The 13,604-nt window shown below is 36.9% G+C and overlaps 1 protein-coding gene across 8 annotated transcripts in view; it reads right to left on the reverse strand.

Moving 5' to 3' along the window:
* Nucleotides 1-13,604, reverse strand: part of KLC1 (kinesin light chain 1) — a 46,762-nt gene that overhangs the window by 21,027 nt on the left and 12,131 nt on the right. For all 8 annotated transcript variants that reach the window (XM_066321711.1, XM_066321712.1, XM_066321715.1 and 5 more), the window contains exons 2-6: nt 8,394-8,655; nt 5,038-5,268; nt 2,934-3,012; nt 805-1,030; nt 201-288 (exon numbers count right to left, since the gene is read on the reverse strand). In XM_066321711.1, coding sequence (XP_066177808.1) covers nt 201-288; nt 805-1,030; nt 2,934-3,012; nt 5,038-5,268; nt 8,394-8,654 — 885 coding nt within the window. In that variant the 5' untranslated portion in view covers nt 8,655. The remainder of the gene's footprint in view (nt 1-200; nt 289-804; nt 1,031-2,933; nt 3,013-5,037; nt 5,269-8,393; nt 8,656-13,604) is intronic.

Below are 13,604 nucleotides of genomic sequence, written 5' to 3' on the forward strand. Positions count from 1 at the left end.
GAAAATCCAGGCAATCCGAAATCAAGTATGGGCCAATTATTTATGGTGAAACAGCACGGACTATAATGTGGCTTCCTACCTGTACTGTTTAAAGACTTGGCTTGTCTTAAAGCCTTCCCTGTTGAGTTTGATGTTAGAATTAGTTGAAAAAAAGTTCAGTGAAAACTAAACTAAAATTATGATATCGCATAAATACAAACCGCTGGATGATCTTTGCCCAAGGTCTTTTCTCGGATGGCCAAGGCATCGTTCAGGAGATTTGCTGCATCTTTGTATTTGTTCTGGTCTCTGAATTGTAAAGAGATATAGTTAACACTGGGGATTCAGGAATGAAAAATCATAAAAATTAAGCTGAGTTCACTATTGACCTAAAGATGCTACTTGAAAAGAAAAATAATTGAGAATATATTCATAAATTAGGAAGTAGAACTCTGAAGCCTGTAACTGTAAATAGTTTGCTAGTTGAGGACTGTACTGAGCATGTACTATTTCTACACTGATGTCCAACTTCTACCTCTAGACTACCTTGAAGTGGATAATCAAGACATGCCCCCTCAGTAGACCAAGAAAAAAAAATCAAAACCAACTTCATTCCCAAAGCAAAGGTATAGGCAAAATACAGCAACTTGTTTGACTTTTATGTATAGGGAGACATACAAATATTTTAGAAACCTCTTGAGGGTTTTAATAATAATTTTAAAAGAAAAATAGAAGAGAGAAAAAATTCTAGTCTGAACTTTACAAGGCTGTAGCCAAATACCACATATTTATTTCACTGGTATTTATCTATGTCAGTATACAAACCTGTACACCAAAGCAAGTATGTTCAACATAGTGGCAACATCAGGATGGTCATGACCTGAAGTCTTCTCCAGATCTTCAAGAGCTTGTTTACAGAGAGGCACAGCAACCTCATATCTACCTTGGGAAGCATACTGGATAACAAGATTATGTAGGGTCCGTAATCTTGCTGGAATTTCATAGCCACCTTGTTGGGCAGCAGCTGCTGCACTGCTATGCTGCTGTTGAACTGAAAGAAATGCATAAAATTTCACCTTGTATAAAAGATGACTGTAAATAAAACATCTCACATGAGTGCTGCATTGTACAAAATGAGACTCACTGAATTTTATTTCTTCTTCTTCAATACACAGAATTAGCATTAGAATATACTTCACAACAGTCAGGCTGCCTTGAACAATGACAGTGGAAATATGACTGTTTGATTCTTCATATCCTGTCCAGTATTGTGTTACCATTATTTTTACAATTCTAGTAGCTCAAAGGGCCAAATATAATAAAGTAATGAAGAAAGCAGGAAACTATTTCAGCTCAGCAAACCATTAACATTCTCAAGATTATATCATAATTTTGCTCTGACAAATATCGCTGTTTTCATATGAAAGGAACACTAACACAGATAAGCTGAATACCAGCAGAAAAGCTTTTTCCTTTAGTCTTCTTCGCTAAACTACTAATTTTTTTTTGTTTCCCTTTTGTTTCCCTTCTCTTGCTTTGCCAAGGAGCACTTAAGGTTAGCACATAAAGGACTGAAACACTTTGGATGCCAGAAATAACAGCTGCAGGACAAAATGCCCTGAGTCAGTCAACCTTTAAGTTTTACTCACTAACTCTCAAGCTTAGCCACTTATTTTCCAGTAGCTCCTAACCTGTGGTTGTTGAAATCCTCACTCTCCCACTTCCCCCAAAATGTACTATGCCTTCTCTTTCCACCTGACCAATTTCTGGCATTTAGAATATCCCTTCTTATTCATTTTCATTAAACTCTAGAGAAGGCACAAGATAAGGGCTCCAGCCAAGAGCCTGACTTTATTCCCTCTTTTCTATTAAGCAAAAACCACTCTCACAGAAAGCGGGAGCATTTTTATGTCCATGGAATCCCACAAGTCCAAGCCTCTACTCAGAGCCAATGCCTGCCACAGCACCGAAGCATTTCAGCTTGGAAGCATTCCAGCATTTTTTTGGAAGGTCAGAGAAATCACTGACATGTCAACTTTGCCTTCTGTAAACCCAAGTAAGGGAGCTTTGCCTCTCAACCTCCCTACTACAAAATTCTAGGGAAGCAAGGATGAGTTAGTTGATGATCAACACTGACCTACTGTAAACTCTACAGGCCTTCCCTTCAGGGCTGGCTATGGATAGCTTTATTACACTGACAAGAATGCAGTGTACCTTGTATGCACGCCCATAAAGGAAATTTAAAACTACTGATTGCAAAGGTGGGTCCCTTCAGACATTTTCCCTCAAGTCATTTGTCTGGTAAGAACCATTCTGCTCCCAGCACACTGCACTGACTCCACAACATCAATGTATTCTATGTTTACACATGTACAAAAACCACATTCCACTAAGAAGAGCTTACTTATCTGCCAGGAGCTTTTTTCATTCACACTACCGAACATCTACCTCAAGTTCCACTGCAAATGCCTCAGCCCTGCTCACCTGAAGATAAACAACACTTCCACAATTAGTATTAAAACTAATGCAGACAACCTTACTGAAGGACAAAAGACTGTATGAAGATTTCATACTGAAACCTGCCACAAGAACCTCAAATCAGATCATTAAAAAGGTCATTAACAGCATTCACCATCTGATCAGAATCTGCCTCAGTCACTCGCAACTAACCATTCTGAGGCTCCAAAGAAGGAAAACGGGACAAATTCTGAATTTAAATCAGTCTGAAGAGCTTTACAGCAGCTAGCAAACTCTTTTAAAAAACCTAAGCCCCAGTTCTGTACATACCAATGTACAGAATGTATATCAGTGATTGGATTCCTTATTCCAGCAGAGGCATTCACCACTCCACCTGTGTTCCAGAAGCGACCAAGCATGGATACATTTTTGTAAAGAGCACCTTTATATTCTGCACTGCAGAAACACACCAACAGTATAACCTGAAATACACTTACTTCCTTGTCCTTGGTCATCTTCATCATTGGGAAATAGATCATCCAAAGGCTCTTTGGTGGAATCCGTATCTTTATCCTCCTACAGAACAACCCCAAACCCAACAAGTTAAATCGAAGGCATAAGAGGACACTCCAGTTAATCAGCAATGTTAAAGGAAAACCCCACATTCAGAATTGACAAGAATAACATTTCTCACTGAAGTTTTAGAAAGGTCTTGTATTTTTACGTATTTACACACTGTCCCAAAACAATACAGGACACCTTCAGAAGGGACAGGAATAGAAATGAGGTCTCCTAGATTTCAGTCTCAATTAAAGCACACAAGAACACATCTGCCATTCTCACAGAGGCATCAGGTCTCATGAAAGTACCCAATGAAGAGTAAGCCCTTCTCAGTACAGAATTGTCCAAGGTACCTTTTTTAGTAAATAAATACAGTTATAGTTGGGCAAGGGAGAGGAAAAAGGAGACCTCACTTTCTGAGTACTCAACTTCTGTACAAATAATAAGATTTTGCAATTATAATCTGTAAAGTTAAAAAAAAAAAAAAAAACAAAAAAAAAAAAAAAAAAACCAAGAACATTTGAAAGGATGTTCATTTCCAATAGTCCCCATCTGAAACTATATCAATTTCTGCCCAATACATCAGTGTACATTGATTTTAAGCATCTAAAGGTCATTTCAAATAAAAAATAGAGAGATAGATCATCCCTCAGTCCTGTTTCCTAAATGCTGAGCCTACACAATATAAATAGTTGAAGTTCTCAGAAATTATGAGCTTAGTAAGGCAAAAACCCAGAGGCAGAATACATTCTTATTTTTCTGGTTCTCCATTCAACACCTTTTTCCACAGATGAGAAAAAGCCAACTGCTGCTGGCATTCAAACTCAGTGATGACAGAGCAAGGGCACTATAAAACCAGCAAATTGATGGGACTGCATCTCAGATGGGAAGTTCATAATCTTAATTTTGATTCCAACTTCATACCAAGTTTATAAAACTATTTCAAAGGCTAGAAACAGAGACTGCCCATATCGTTAGTAAAACTATAAAGATGCTTGGCTTACTTGGACTCTATTTGTTAATTAAACTTCCAACAATGGAGCTACTTAATCCATCTGCAGATTATGGTGTGACAGTATAGCACATCCAAACTCCAATATTCCCTCTGCTGCCCCTTTTCTGAACAGGCTTCACTGGCAAATTCATCTACCAATACCATGGAACAACTATTAAAAATTCCAGGTGCACCTGACCAAAACAACTCTCACCACATATAATATGTTAAAAAGGAGTAGTTGAGCAGTCAGTTAAGCATGACTAAATCACACCCATTTTCAACCATTAAAATTGCTGAAATAATTAGTTATGAAAAACTGCACTTTCCAAGACACCACTGAAAAGGCCTAAACACACAAAATTAAATCCTTCTCTACAGTGCCACCTAACCAAAGGAAGCAAAATAAAATAATAAAATGAAGGGTAAAATAAATCAAAAGTCTTTTTAGGTAGTAAGTTCCTTCTATAAATTAAAGTTGTGCCCATTTTCTCTCTGAATCAAAGAAGACATAACACAACAGCTTGAATACATGCAGACGATCACAGTGTCTGGCAGATGGTCCTGAAAGCGGATTCAGTAACATCTTATCCTTGTGTAAATTCTCAACAGATACAAAAGTTATACATTGATTTCACAAGACAAAAATTAAGTATTTTTCCTGCAATCGAAATAAGACAAGTCCTGTAGGTATCTAAAATGTCTCACAGCTTAGATTTCTCACTTACTTTAACTGCTGAGTTTATAGCAGTGAGGTTTTTGCTTTGGTCCAGTTCTTCACATTTTTAAGCTTACATGATACTAAATGAGTATCAATTTTGTTCCTTATGAGAGTACATATTTTATTATCTGCAGACAGTAAAATACATACTCTCTTAAAATGAGAATGAGCTCTCGGAATCATTCTGCAAACTATATGACACTAGTGCAAGCTAGTATTTTAATGACAAATATATGTTAGGGACAAATAAAATGTTATTTCTTGTTAAGATTACAACACATGTAAATGTAAGGTGCTTTTGCTGTTTCACTAGGCAGGAACTTACTGATGGTGAAATATCGTCGTCGTATTTTTTTAATTGATTCATGAATTCTAGATGTTTCTTTTCTTCCTCCAGCTGAGCCACAGACTGCTCACTTTTCTGTAGTTTCTGCTGTGTATTGGCAAGTTCATCCCGGAGCCACTGATTCTCCTGGCATAGCCGGCGAACCTGAGCCCGCAATTTCTGCTTCTCTGATTCCACTGCATTTAAGTGATTTGACAAGGCCATCATTACCTGAAAAGCAGAATGTGTCACATGACATACTTCCCCTTAGAATGCAGTCCTGTTCATAACATACAAGGCTTTCATTATTTAAATCTATGTCATCTGTGAAATCTGGTAAACATTCCCATTTCTCTTCTTTTTACATACAGTTCTCATTTTTCCTCCAAACCTTTTTACCACAGAATGATTTGGGTTGGAAGGGTCTTCTAAGAACATCTCTTTCCAGCTCACCTTGCCCAAAGCCCCATCCAACCTGGCGTTGAACACTTCCAGGGACAGGACACCTGTTCCACTACCTCACCACCCCCATGGGGAAGAATTTTTTCATAAATCCAATCTAAACTCGCCTTCTTTCAGTTTGAAGCCGTTCTGCCTTGTTCTGTAACTATATGATCTTTAAAAAGTTCCTCTCCAGCTCTCTTGTAACCCTTTCCATGCCTGGAAGGGGCTCTAAAGCCTCCCTGCAGCCTTCTTTTTTCCATCTCTCTCAGCCAGTCTCCAGAGCAGAGGTGCTCCAGCCCCTGGCTGTCACTATGTGCTTCCTCCAGACTTGCTCCAACAGATTCCCGTTTTTCCCTTGTTGGGGTCCCAACCTAGAGGAACTCTTCACTAAATAATTGTTTTCTGTGATGCTATCAGAAGTTAAACTTGTTTCAGAATTCCCTGAACATTAAACACAATCTTAAAAAATATGAAAATTTTGAACTAGATTACTGAACTGGAAATATTTGTTCCACTAGCATAAAATGGAGCAGTAATACTTTCAGCTTGCAGGATCACAAAAATAACCTAAAAACTAACACAGAGCTCTAATTTAGCACCTTCCAGACAAAAAAAGGATTTGTATACATGCTTACAGCTCCTAAAGATGAACACCTCAGCATAATGGTAATACTTCAAAGGGACACTTACTTGACTGAGATCTGAATGTGTAACTGAACACACAATTTATAGATGCACTTTATATTACTAATCATAAGCTTGAGTATGCAGACTTTCAAACGTAGTCACAATAAGGACGAAAAATAGAACGCCCATAAAAGCATCTTACTTGGACTGGGGTACTTTTGCTGAGTGAAGTTAAATAAAAAAGGAGCTTATTAAGTGAAAGCCAAACACTATCAGCAGAAGATATTCTCCCTTCACTGTTTATGCAATCTCCCACTGACACATGTAGAACAGCTGGCAGCAATCCCAGGATGCATACCTTGCAAGAATGGACCACTGAGAGTACAAATCTTTTAGATCAGTTAGACATTCCCAAGTGACTAGTATTTCATCTCCTCAGTTTCATGTTTTTTTAAAAAACAAAGTAATCTTTAAGTGGTTTTAAACTAAGTATTTGTGTGGAACAGATGGTCTCCTTAGCTGAAATTTCAGGTGTCAAAATATTCTCTAAGCCTTTAGAAACTAATTTTTCCTATAAAAGTAAAGAAAACTCCAGGTATAATTTCCTAATACCAGTCCAAAACTCCAGACTTCCACACCTATCTATTTGCATATGAAAATCTGTTCTAATATTTCTAATTACTTGGTCAATTCAAACAGTGAATTGAATTCAAACTTTCTCTTATATAATGAGAAAGCACATTTAGGAAAACTGTGATAACAGGGTCAACGTATTCAAACACTGAACAAGCTACAATGGCAACTAAAATATTTTGTAGTCTTACTCAATACAATTATCTGAAAGAAAAGTCTGATTACTTCTTCAGCAAAGTTAGTTTCATTTTCATGGAAATAACACACCACCAGACTTACATGCACGCCACAAAAACCATTTATTTCCATATCTTAAATTTTAAACATAATTTAAAAAATACTACATTGTTACAACTCAAAGCATTCAGGAAGAGTAACCTTATCAGGTCTGAGAGCACCAGTCTGAAGTGGAATTGGCTTCCTAACAAAGGCAGTAAATGCAGACTTCTTGGCTCTTCACCACCACAGTTCACAAAGTACCATGTGAGGCAAACAAGGCAGGAACATCTGCATCTGAGGCTCTTGATAAGAGCTAAGAATCAGAACCAGCTTTTCAGAATGCTAATACTACACATAAGTTACTCATTCACGTCTTCTACAACCATTAAAGGAGCTCAACTATTGCAATTTTACTCCATGTATCTTCCAGCATTTTCCTCCTTTACAAGGCATCAAAGTGTGTACTTACACTAAAGCCTGACAGTGTGTCCAGGGCTTCTACACTCCCCTGTCTGATAACCCACATTTCATTCTCTCATTCTCAATTCACCATGATCCAATGCACACAACTTCCAGATCACCACACAGTAATAGCTCGATCCAGAAGAGAAGTCTGAGCACAGCCATAGACCAACAGAAAGCCTATTAATGTAGAACTAACTCACTGGCATTTTCAACTCACTTGCAAACACTCTGCCATTTTACAGTGAGGACTGTCACATCACATCATTTCAGGTTTTTGACTTAGTACAAAATATCATAAAGTTGTACTGTAAATATAGTCCTGACAACCCAATAAACATGCAAGTTTTTACCTATCTTCAGATGGTATCTTCATTGGCTAACAGTCCACAGAAATTAGTTCAGAGTCCTCTCTTTAATGCACCAAAGTTGTTCAGATTTTGTACTCAGGTCTTAAACTTTAAAATGCTTTCAGTTTCAATTTTGGTTTAGTAAAATGTTCAGGAAACATTAGAGATTTTAAGCTCTAAGAGCATCATGTGCTACTACAAAGAGTCTGAGTTAAAGGAATATATACATTAATTTAAGGTTACACCAAAGCTCAAAGGCTGGAGCAAATTAATTATACACGTGCTAGTTTGAGACCTCCCTATGCCATAATTTAGAGTTAAAATGCCACTGCTCAGTTCTTGAGCTGCTTGAACATCACCTGCCTAATGCCTGATGTGGAAAAGCCTAAACAGAAAATGTTAGTGTCTTGCTGATGTCAAGTGGAGCCCAGTCATGAGTTTCAGTGCTTCAACACTGAACACATAATTAGTTCTGTAACACAGCACACGATGGACAGTAACTACCACTATTAATTACAGCACCTGTTGTCTTTAATATTCAAGAAAAATATAAATGTCCCAGCATATTACTAACATCTGCAAAGGAACGTCTGAAATACTTAATTTTTACCACAACTTTACCTGTGCTTCACTAAGGCCAAGCTCCAGCATTTCCAGTGACTTTCGAATCATGTTTGATTTTTCTTCAACCAGATTAGTTTCATCATCTTTCTTCAAACATTTCAATGTTTCAAGTAAGCTCTGTAAAATTGAATTGTGTTCATTCTTCAGTGCCTCTAGTCCATTAATCACTTGCTTAGTTTTGGCGATGATTTCATCTTGAGTAAGCTTCTCCAACTTCTCTTCCTTTAAATACACCATTGTGGACATGTTTTCATACATTCTGAAATGGAAGAGTATGCTAGTTAATACAAAAGGAAAAATAAAACATGCATATAATTCCATAAGCGAACAGTCTGAAGTGTACATTGAGAATGCAATTATATTTGTGAACAACTTTAACAATGTTTCATGTCCTGAGTTTGAACAGTTTCCAGTTTTCCAGTTTCTATTTCCAGATTTATTATTAACACTTACTGATAAACCAAAAAACAATACATAATGAAAGAGAGACTATGATGTGGCATTAGAATTTGTAGCAATTGCTGAAGAACAGGGTTACATCTCCAGGATTCTGGCTTGTGCAAAAGCAAAGTATCTGGTGTGCAAAATACACACTATAATAAATAAAGCTATTTGCAGATGGCACTGATCTGCAGGTCTCAAAAAAAAACCCCTCCACAAAATACAGTTTGAAGAATTTGAAAAGTATCATCCAGCCTTCTGAAAAAGAGTTCATCAATCACAAGAAAAATCATCTTTTTCCTGTAAAAGGAAACACCAGCTTCATCTTTTCCCTAAGACCACAAAAGCACTTATCACTATGTATTTTGAACATCACAGAAACCCCCTAGGACAACTTTAATTCGTTATTTTTCCTCAACACATTCAACTGCCTACAGGTCTAGATGCAGCTGTTTTGATGAAAATGCAACACCTGTCTCATGCTGGAAAAAATAGTCCGTACAGTAAAACCCTTGCAGCAAGAAACATTCCACTGTGCTATTTTATCAGTATCTAATGCATTACACTAAAGATAGCAATTTTCTGGATGTTTGTCAACACCTCTATGAAATGCAAATGAAGACCCAAAAAAGTTTAGTAACTTACATACTCTAATTATCACACATGCTGTTAACCGAAATGATAAACAAGCTTAACAATATAAAAATGCAAAGAGAAGACACACAAACCATTTCATCCTTTTTAAATGTCACCAGAAAAATGTTCTATAATGAAAAAAAAGACTTGAGAAATTACTCGTCTATACCTCAGGTATTTAAATCTTCGAGTGAACCAGCAAGTATGAATTAGAATAAAATAGGAAAGATTTTTCAAAAGCAATAAATTATCCCATCTACGTGAGGACACCTGGGTAAGCATTGATAAACCAACATTTAAAATTTAATTAAAACTGTATTAAAACTTCATACTACATAAGTGTCATTTTAGGAGGAAGAAAAAAAATTAAACTCACTTAAGTCTTTAATTAAAAACTGCTGTAAGAACATACATATATGCACATCATGACAACAGCCAAAGGATGTGCTCTTATGCTTTTGCCTATTAAAAATAAAAGGCTGCTCTTTCTGTTTATATGTACTCAAATAACACTCTCTGTGATGATCTCCTGCAATACAATACCCAAAAGGCATAGCCACTTGTTACCAAACAAAGGCTATAGATGACAATAGGGTTTTTTTGTAATAATCTATTGTCTGAAAACACAGATTTTGAGGAAGCATGAACTTGGTTTTACCCAGATTTAATATAGTAAATTCATATTCACAAATAAGTCAATGGAACATATAAATCTGTATAAAGCAACTAATCTAGCATGGCATGAGAAATTAACCCATGAAGACCTCATGAGGAGAATGATATTTACACATTTCCCATTTACAACCTGAGAACTATGACCCAGAATGCTTTAAAAGACAGTTTTCAAGTACAGACTCACTGAAGTTGTGTAGAAAATGAACTGCAAATTAATGCAGACCAAATTTGTTTTATTCGTTAATAAATGCTTCTTCATAGTCATATAAGAAATTGTTATGGATTATGCCAACTTCAGCACACAACTCAACCCTAATTACCCTTGGCACACTTTCACAGCCTCAATTAACAATTTCCATCCTGAATGCACAGAACTGAACATTTGATTATTAGGAAGCAAAACCAGCAGAGACTTTGAATGAAGTGACCATTTGTGTATCTTATGGGAACAGGGATAGCAGCAATTCCTTCTGCATGCCTCGATATTCTGTCATTTTACAGCAAAAATGAAAAGCAGATGTTTGCATACACACATGCAATGCATGCACAGATGCTGTCTTTTAAAAAATTACACATTTTAAACACCTCAGTAGAAATAAAATTAATTCTAAGTTTTGAACACAGATAAATTAACACCATAAATAAACAGGCCCATAGCTCTGGCTGAATACACTAAAGCTGCAACTAAGGATGGCTAAGCCAGCACAGCAGTTTTGAAGAGAGGAAAAGCAGGTTTAAAGATGATGGGGCAAAATCACACAAAAACCATCCCAGCAGCAGCCCTGCTTTACAAATACATTCCTCCTGTCTCAATCCAGTATGTCAGACTTTTTAGCTGCCTCACTCAACCCCAAATGTAGCTAAAAGCTTCCACTGCCTCTGCACTACCAGTACAGAGAATCTACTGGAGCTGGAGCCAAGCCAAAAGCTGCATCAAGACACAGACTGACCTGAAGGTCCTTGCAGCCTGGGGGAAGGATTCTCAAGTCTCCTCTGGTGAACACTGTTAGAATTCCAGTCTCTCCCACTTACAGGAAAGGAATAAATCTTTTGGGATAAGTTTTGTGGGGGGTCTTATAGACTGTGCTTGGGAGAATAATTCAGAAAACAGGAGGATAACAAACATATAATTTGTCCTGCTATCAAATCCAACTCTTTGTAGGAGTAAAATGAATGAATAAATATCTGATAGCCTTTAAGGGTAATAAGTGAAGGTGTAGTGCTATTTCCATGGGTTTTTTTAAAAATGTATTTTACAGAAGATCATTGCCTGCTCATCAAACAAGCCCACATTTGAACACATAATCAAATAATTGATGATGGTTTTGTAAAGGGCAAGGACTCGGATTCAATGATCCCTGTGAATCTCTTCCAACTCAGCATATTCTGTCATTCTGTAAATTAGATTTGAATATCCTGAGGCAGCAAATGCCACACAGGAAGCAAACAAATGAAGTTTGTATGCAGGATGTATACAGAGGAAAGGAGACAAAACCTACCCAGCTTTTCTATTGTCACTTCTCAAAAAATGCTAACTCTTCCTGTACGTTTTCCTTACAGAAAAAAAAAAGGGTGTGGGCAAAGGCCTCTTCAGCTCCTGTAAGTTTTTCCTGCAGTCCACTGCACTGCAAATTTTATCTGGGCAGAAATTCTAGATTCAAATACTAGTTTTCAGCTCAGTGTACAACTCAAGACAAAGCAAAGAATTAAGATGTACAAAGGTTTATAAAATAGAATTTTGTATGAGGAAAATAAAAATACACAATGCAGCCAGAGTTACAAACTCAATAGCTGGTTTAAGAAACTTACCTATTATATGTGTCTATTGTATGTGTCTGTTTAGATCTTGAATACTACCCTCCTTCTTTGTTTGTGATACTGACTGAAGTACAAAAGTCACTTAATACCTTCCAACTTTTAGAAAAATCAAGTCACTGTGTGTTAAAACACACAGAAGTTAGTTAACTTTGACAGATCGACATAAAAAGCCCTGCAACATCTTCTACTAAAGAGGTTTCCACAACACTTTGTAACATAAGCTCAAAACAAAGAACTGGACTGAGAATGGCAAGAGTCTGAACCAAAGAAAGCACAGAGAGCAAAGCCAAGCCCTTCAGTGGTGTAACCACTGGGATAATCTCATCATATACAAACAACTTAAGTGGCTGTTATCGTTAATCACTTTAAGTATTTTGTTATTCATAAAACTTGCAAACCAACTACACCAGTAACGCCAACATCACAAATTTGTGCCTAAATTCTCCCACAGACATACACATTTCACAGCCAGCTACCTAAGCTCTCCAGCTCATATTTAAAGACCTCTCAAAGAGCTTTTCCTACTCAGTTGCTTTTAAAGAAGAGTCATTTTCCTGCAGATCACCTCAAATTATTCTTGTGCCAAAAAATAAATGAATCCTGCTTTGCTTAAGAAAATTTCACAAGGAAGAATTTTCTTCTAAAAAACACACAAAATCTTTTTTCCTTGACTAAAGATTAGCATGGATCCTAAAATCAAATCAATAAAACCATTCTAATTTTTCTTCCTTATTATGAATCCCTAAGGACTTCCCCTCTCTGTATTGATATTTTTATTATTTAATGGGTTTCAAGTACTAAAAGCTTCGAAGATAAATTCTTAATGTATTTAGCATCTGATCACTATTGCTGCAAAATACAATTTTAAATAAAAAAATTATAAAACTCCCAAATCTAAACTGCTTTATCAAGTCAAATTCTCCCTAAACTTTTTCTCTGAATTTACAGCCAACAGGACAATAGCTGAAAATGAAACAGTAATGCGTTTGCCTATAAAAAAATCTTCTTCCCAACAGTAAAAGCTGCTACAAGACTGGCTCAAGTCACACCTAGGGGCTCACCCACATGCAGTGCAAATTTCACAAAGTTATGGTGGAAAGTTATACTTATTTGAGCTTTTTGTATCTCTAATAGGGACCTATCACTTCACTGTTCCCTAACAATATCAGCCTATTGAAGGCTTTTAACCCTAATTTCACTCTTAGTTCCTCCTTAATTATATGGCAAGGCTCAGCATACTACATCTGCCATGTGCTTGTATCAATTTTGCATGAGCTGCAAATTACAAGTCATTAATTCCCTGCTCAGAACAAGAACACGTCTCATTACATCAGGGAAGGCACCATCTTCAAATACTAGGAGCTGCTTTAACTGCTAATCTTCATAATGTGGAAAACTGCCTTCTCAAACAATCCTCAAAACATTACAGGCTGCTCCAAGCACAAAAAGAAACCGAGCAACAAAGCAAGAGATGAAAAACAGTTTGGGAAGGACTGAGTAGTGTGTCAAACACTGCATTAGCCGCACCCCTCCTGCAGGCAGCTCAGCGACTGCAGAAATGACAAGGATGAATCATTCACGGATGCCTTTCAGACGCTGAGGAAAGGCATTTGTAAAAGCACTCAGATAAGAAACACT

Source organism: Sylvia atricapilla, chromosome 6 (genome assembly GCF_009819655.1).
Source record: "Sylvia atricapilla isolate bSylAtr1 chromosome 6, bSylAtr1.pri, whole genome shotgun sequence".
Taxonomy (NCBI): domain Eukaryota; kingdom Metazoa; phylum Chordata; class Aves; order Passeriformes; family Sylviidae; genus Sylvia; species Sylvia atricapilla.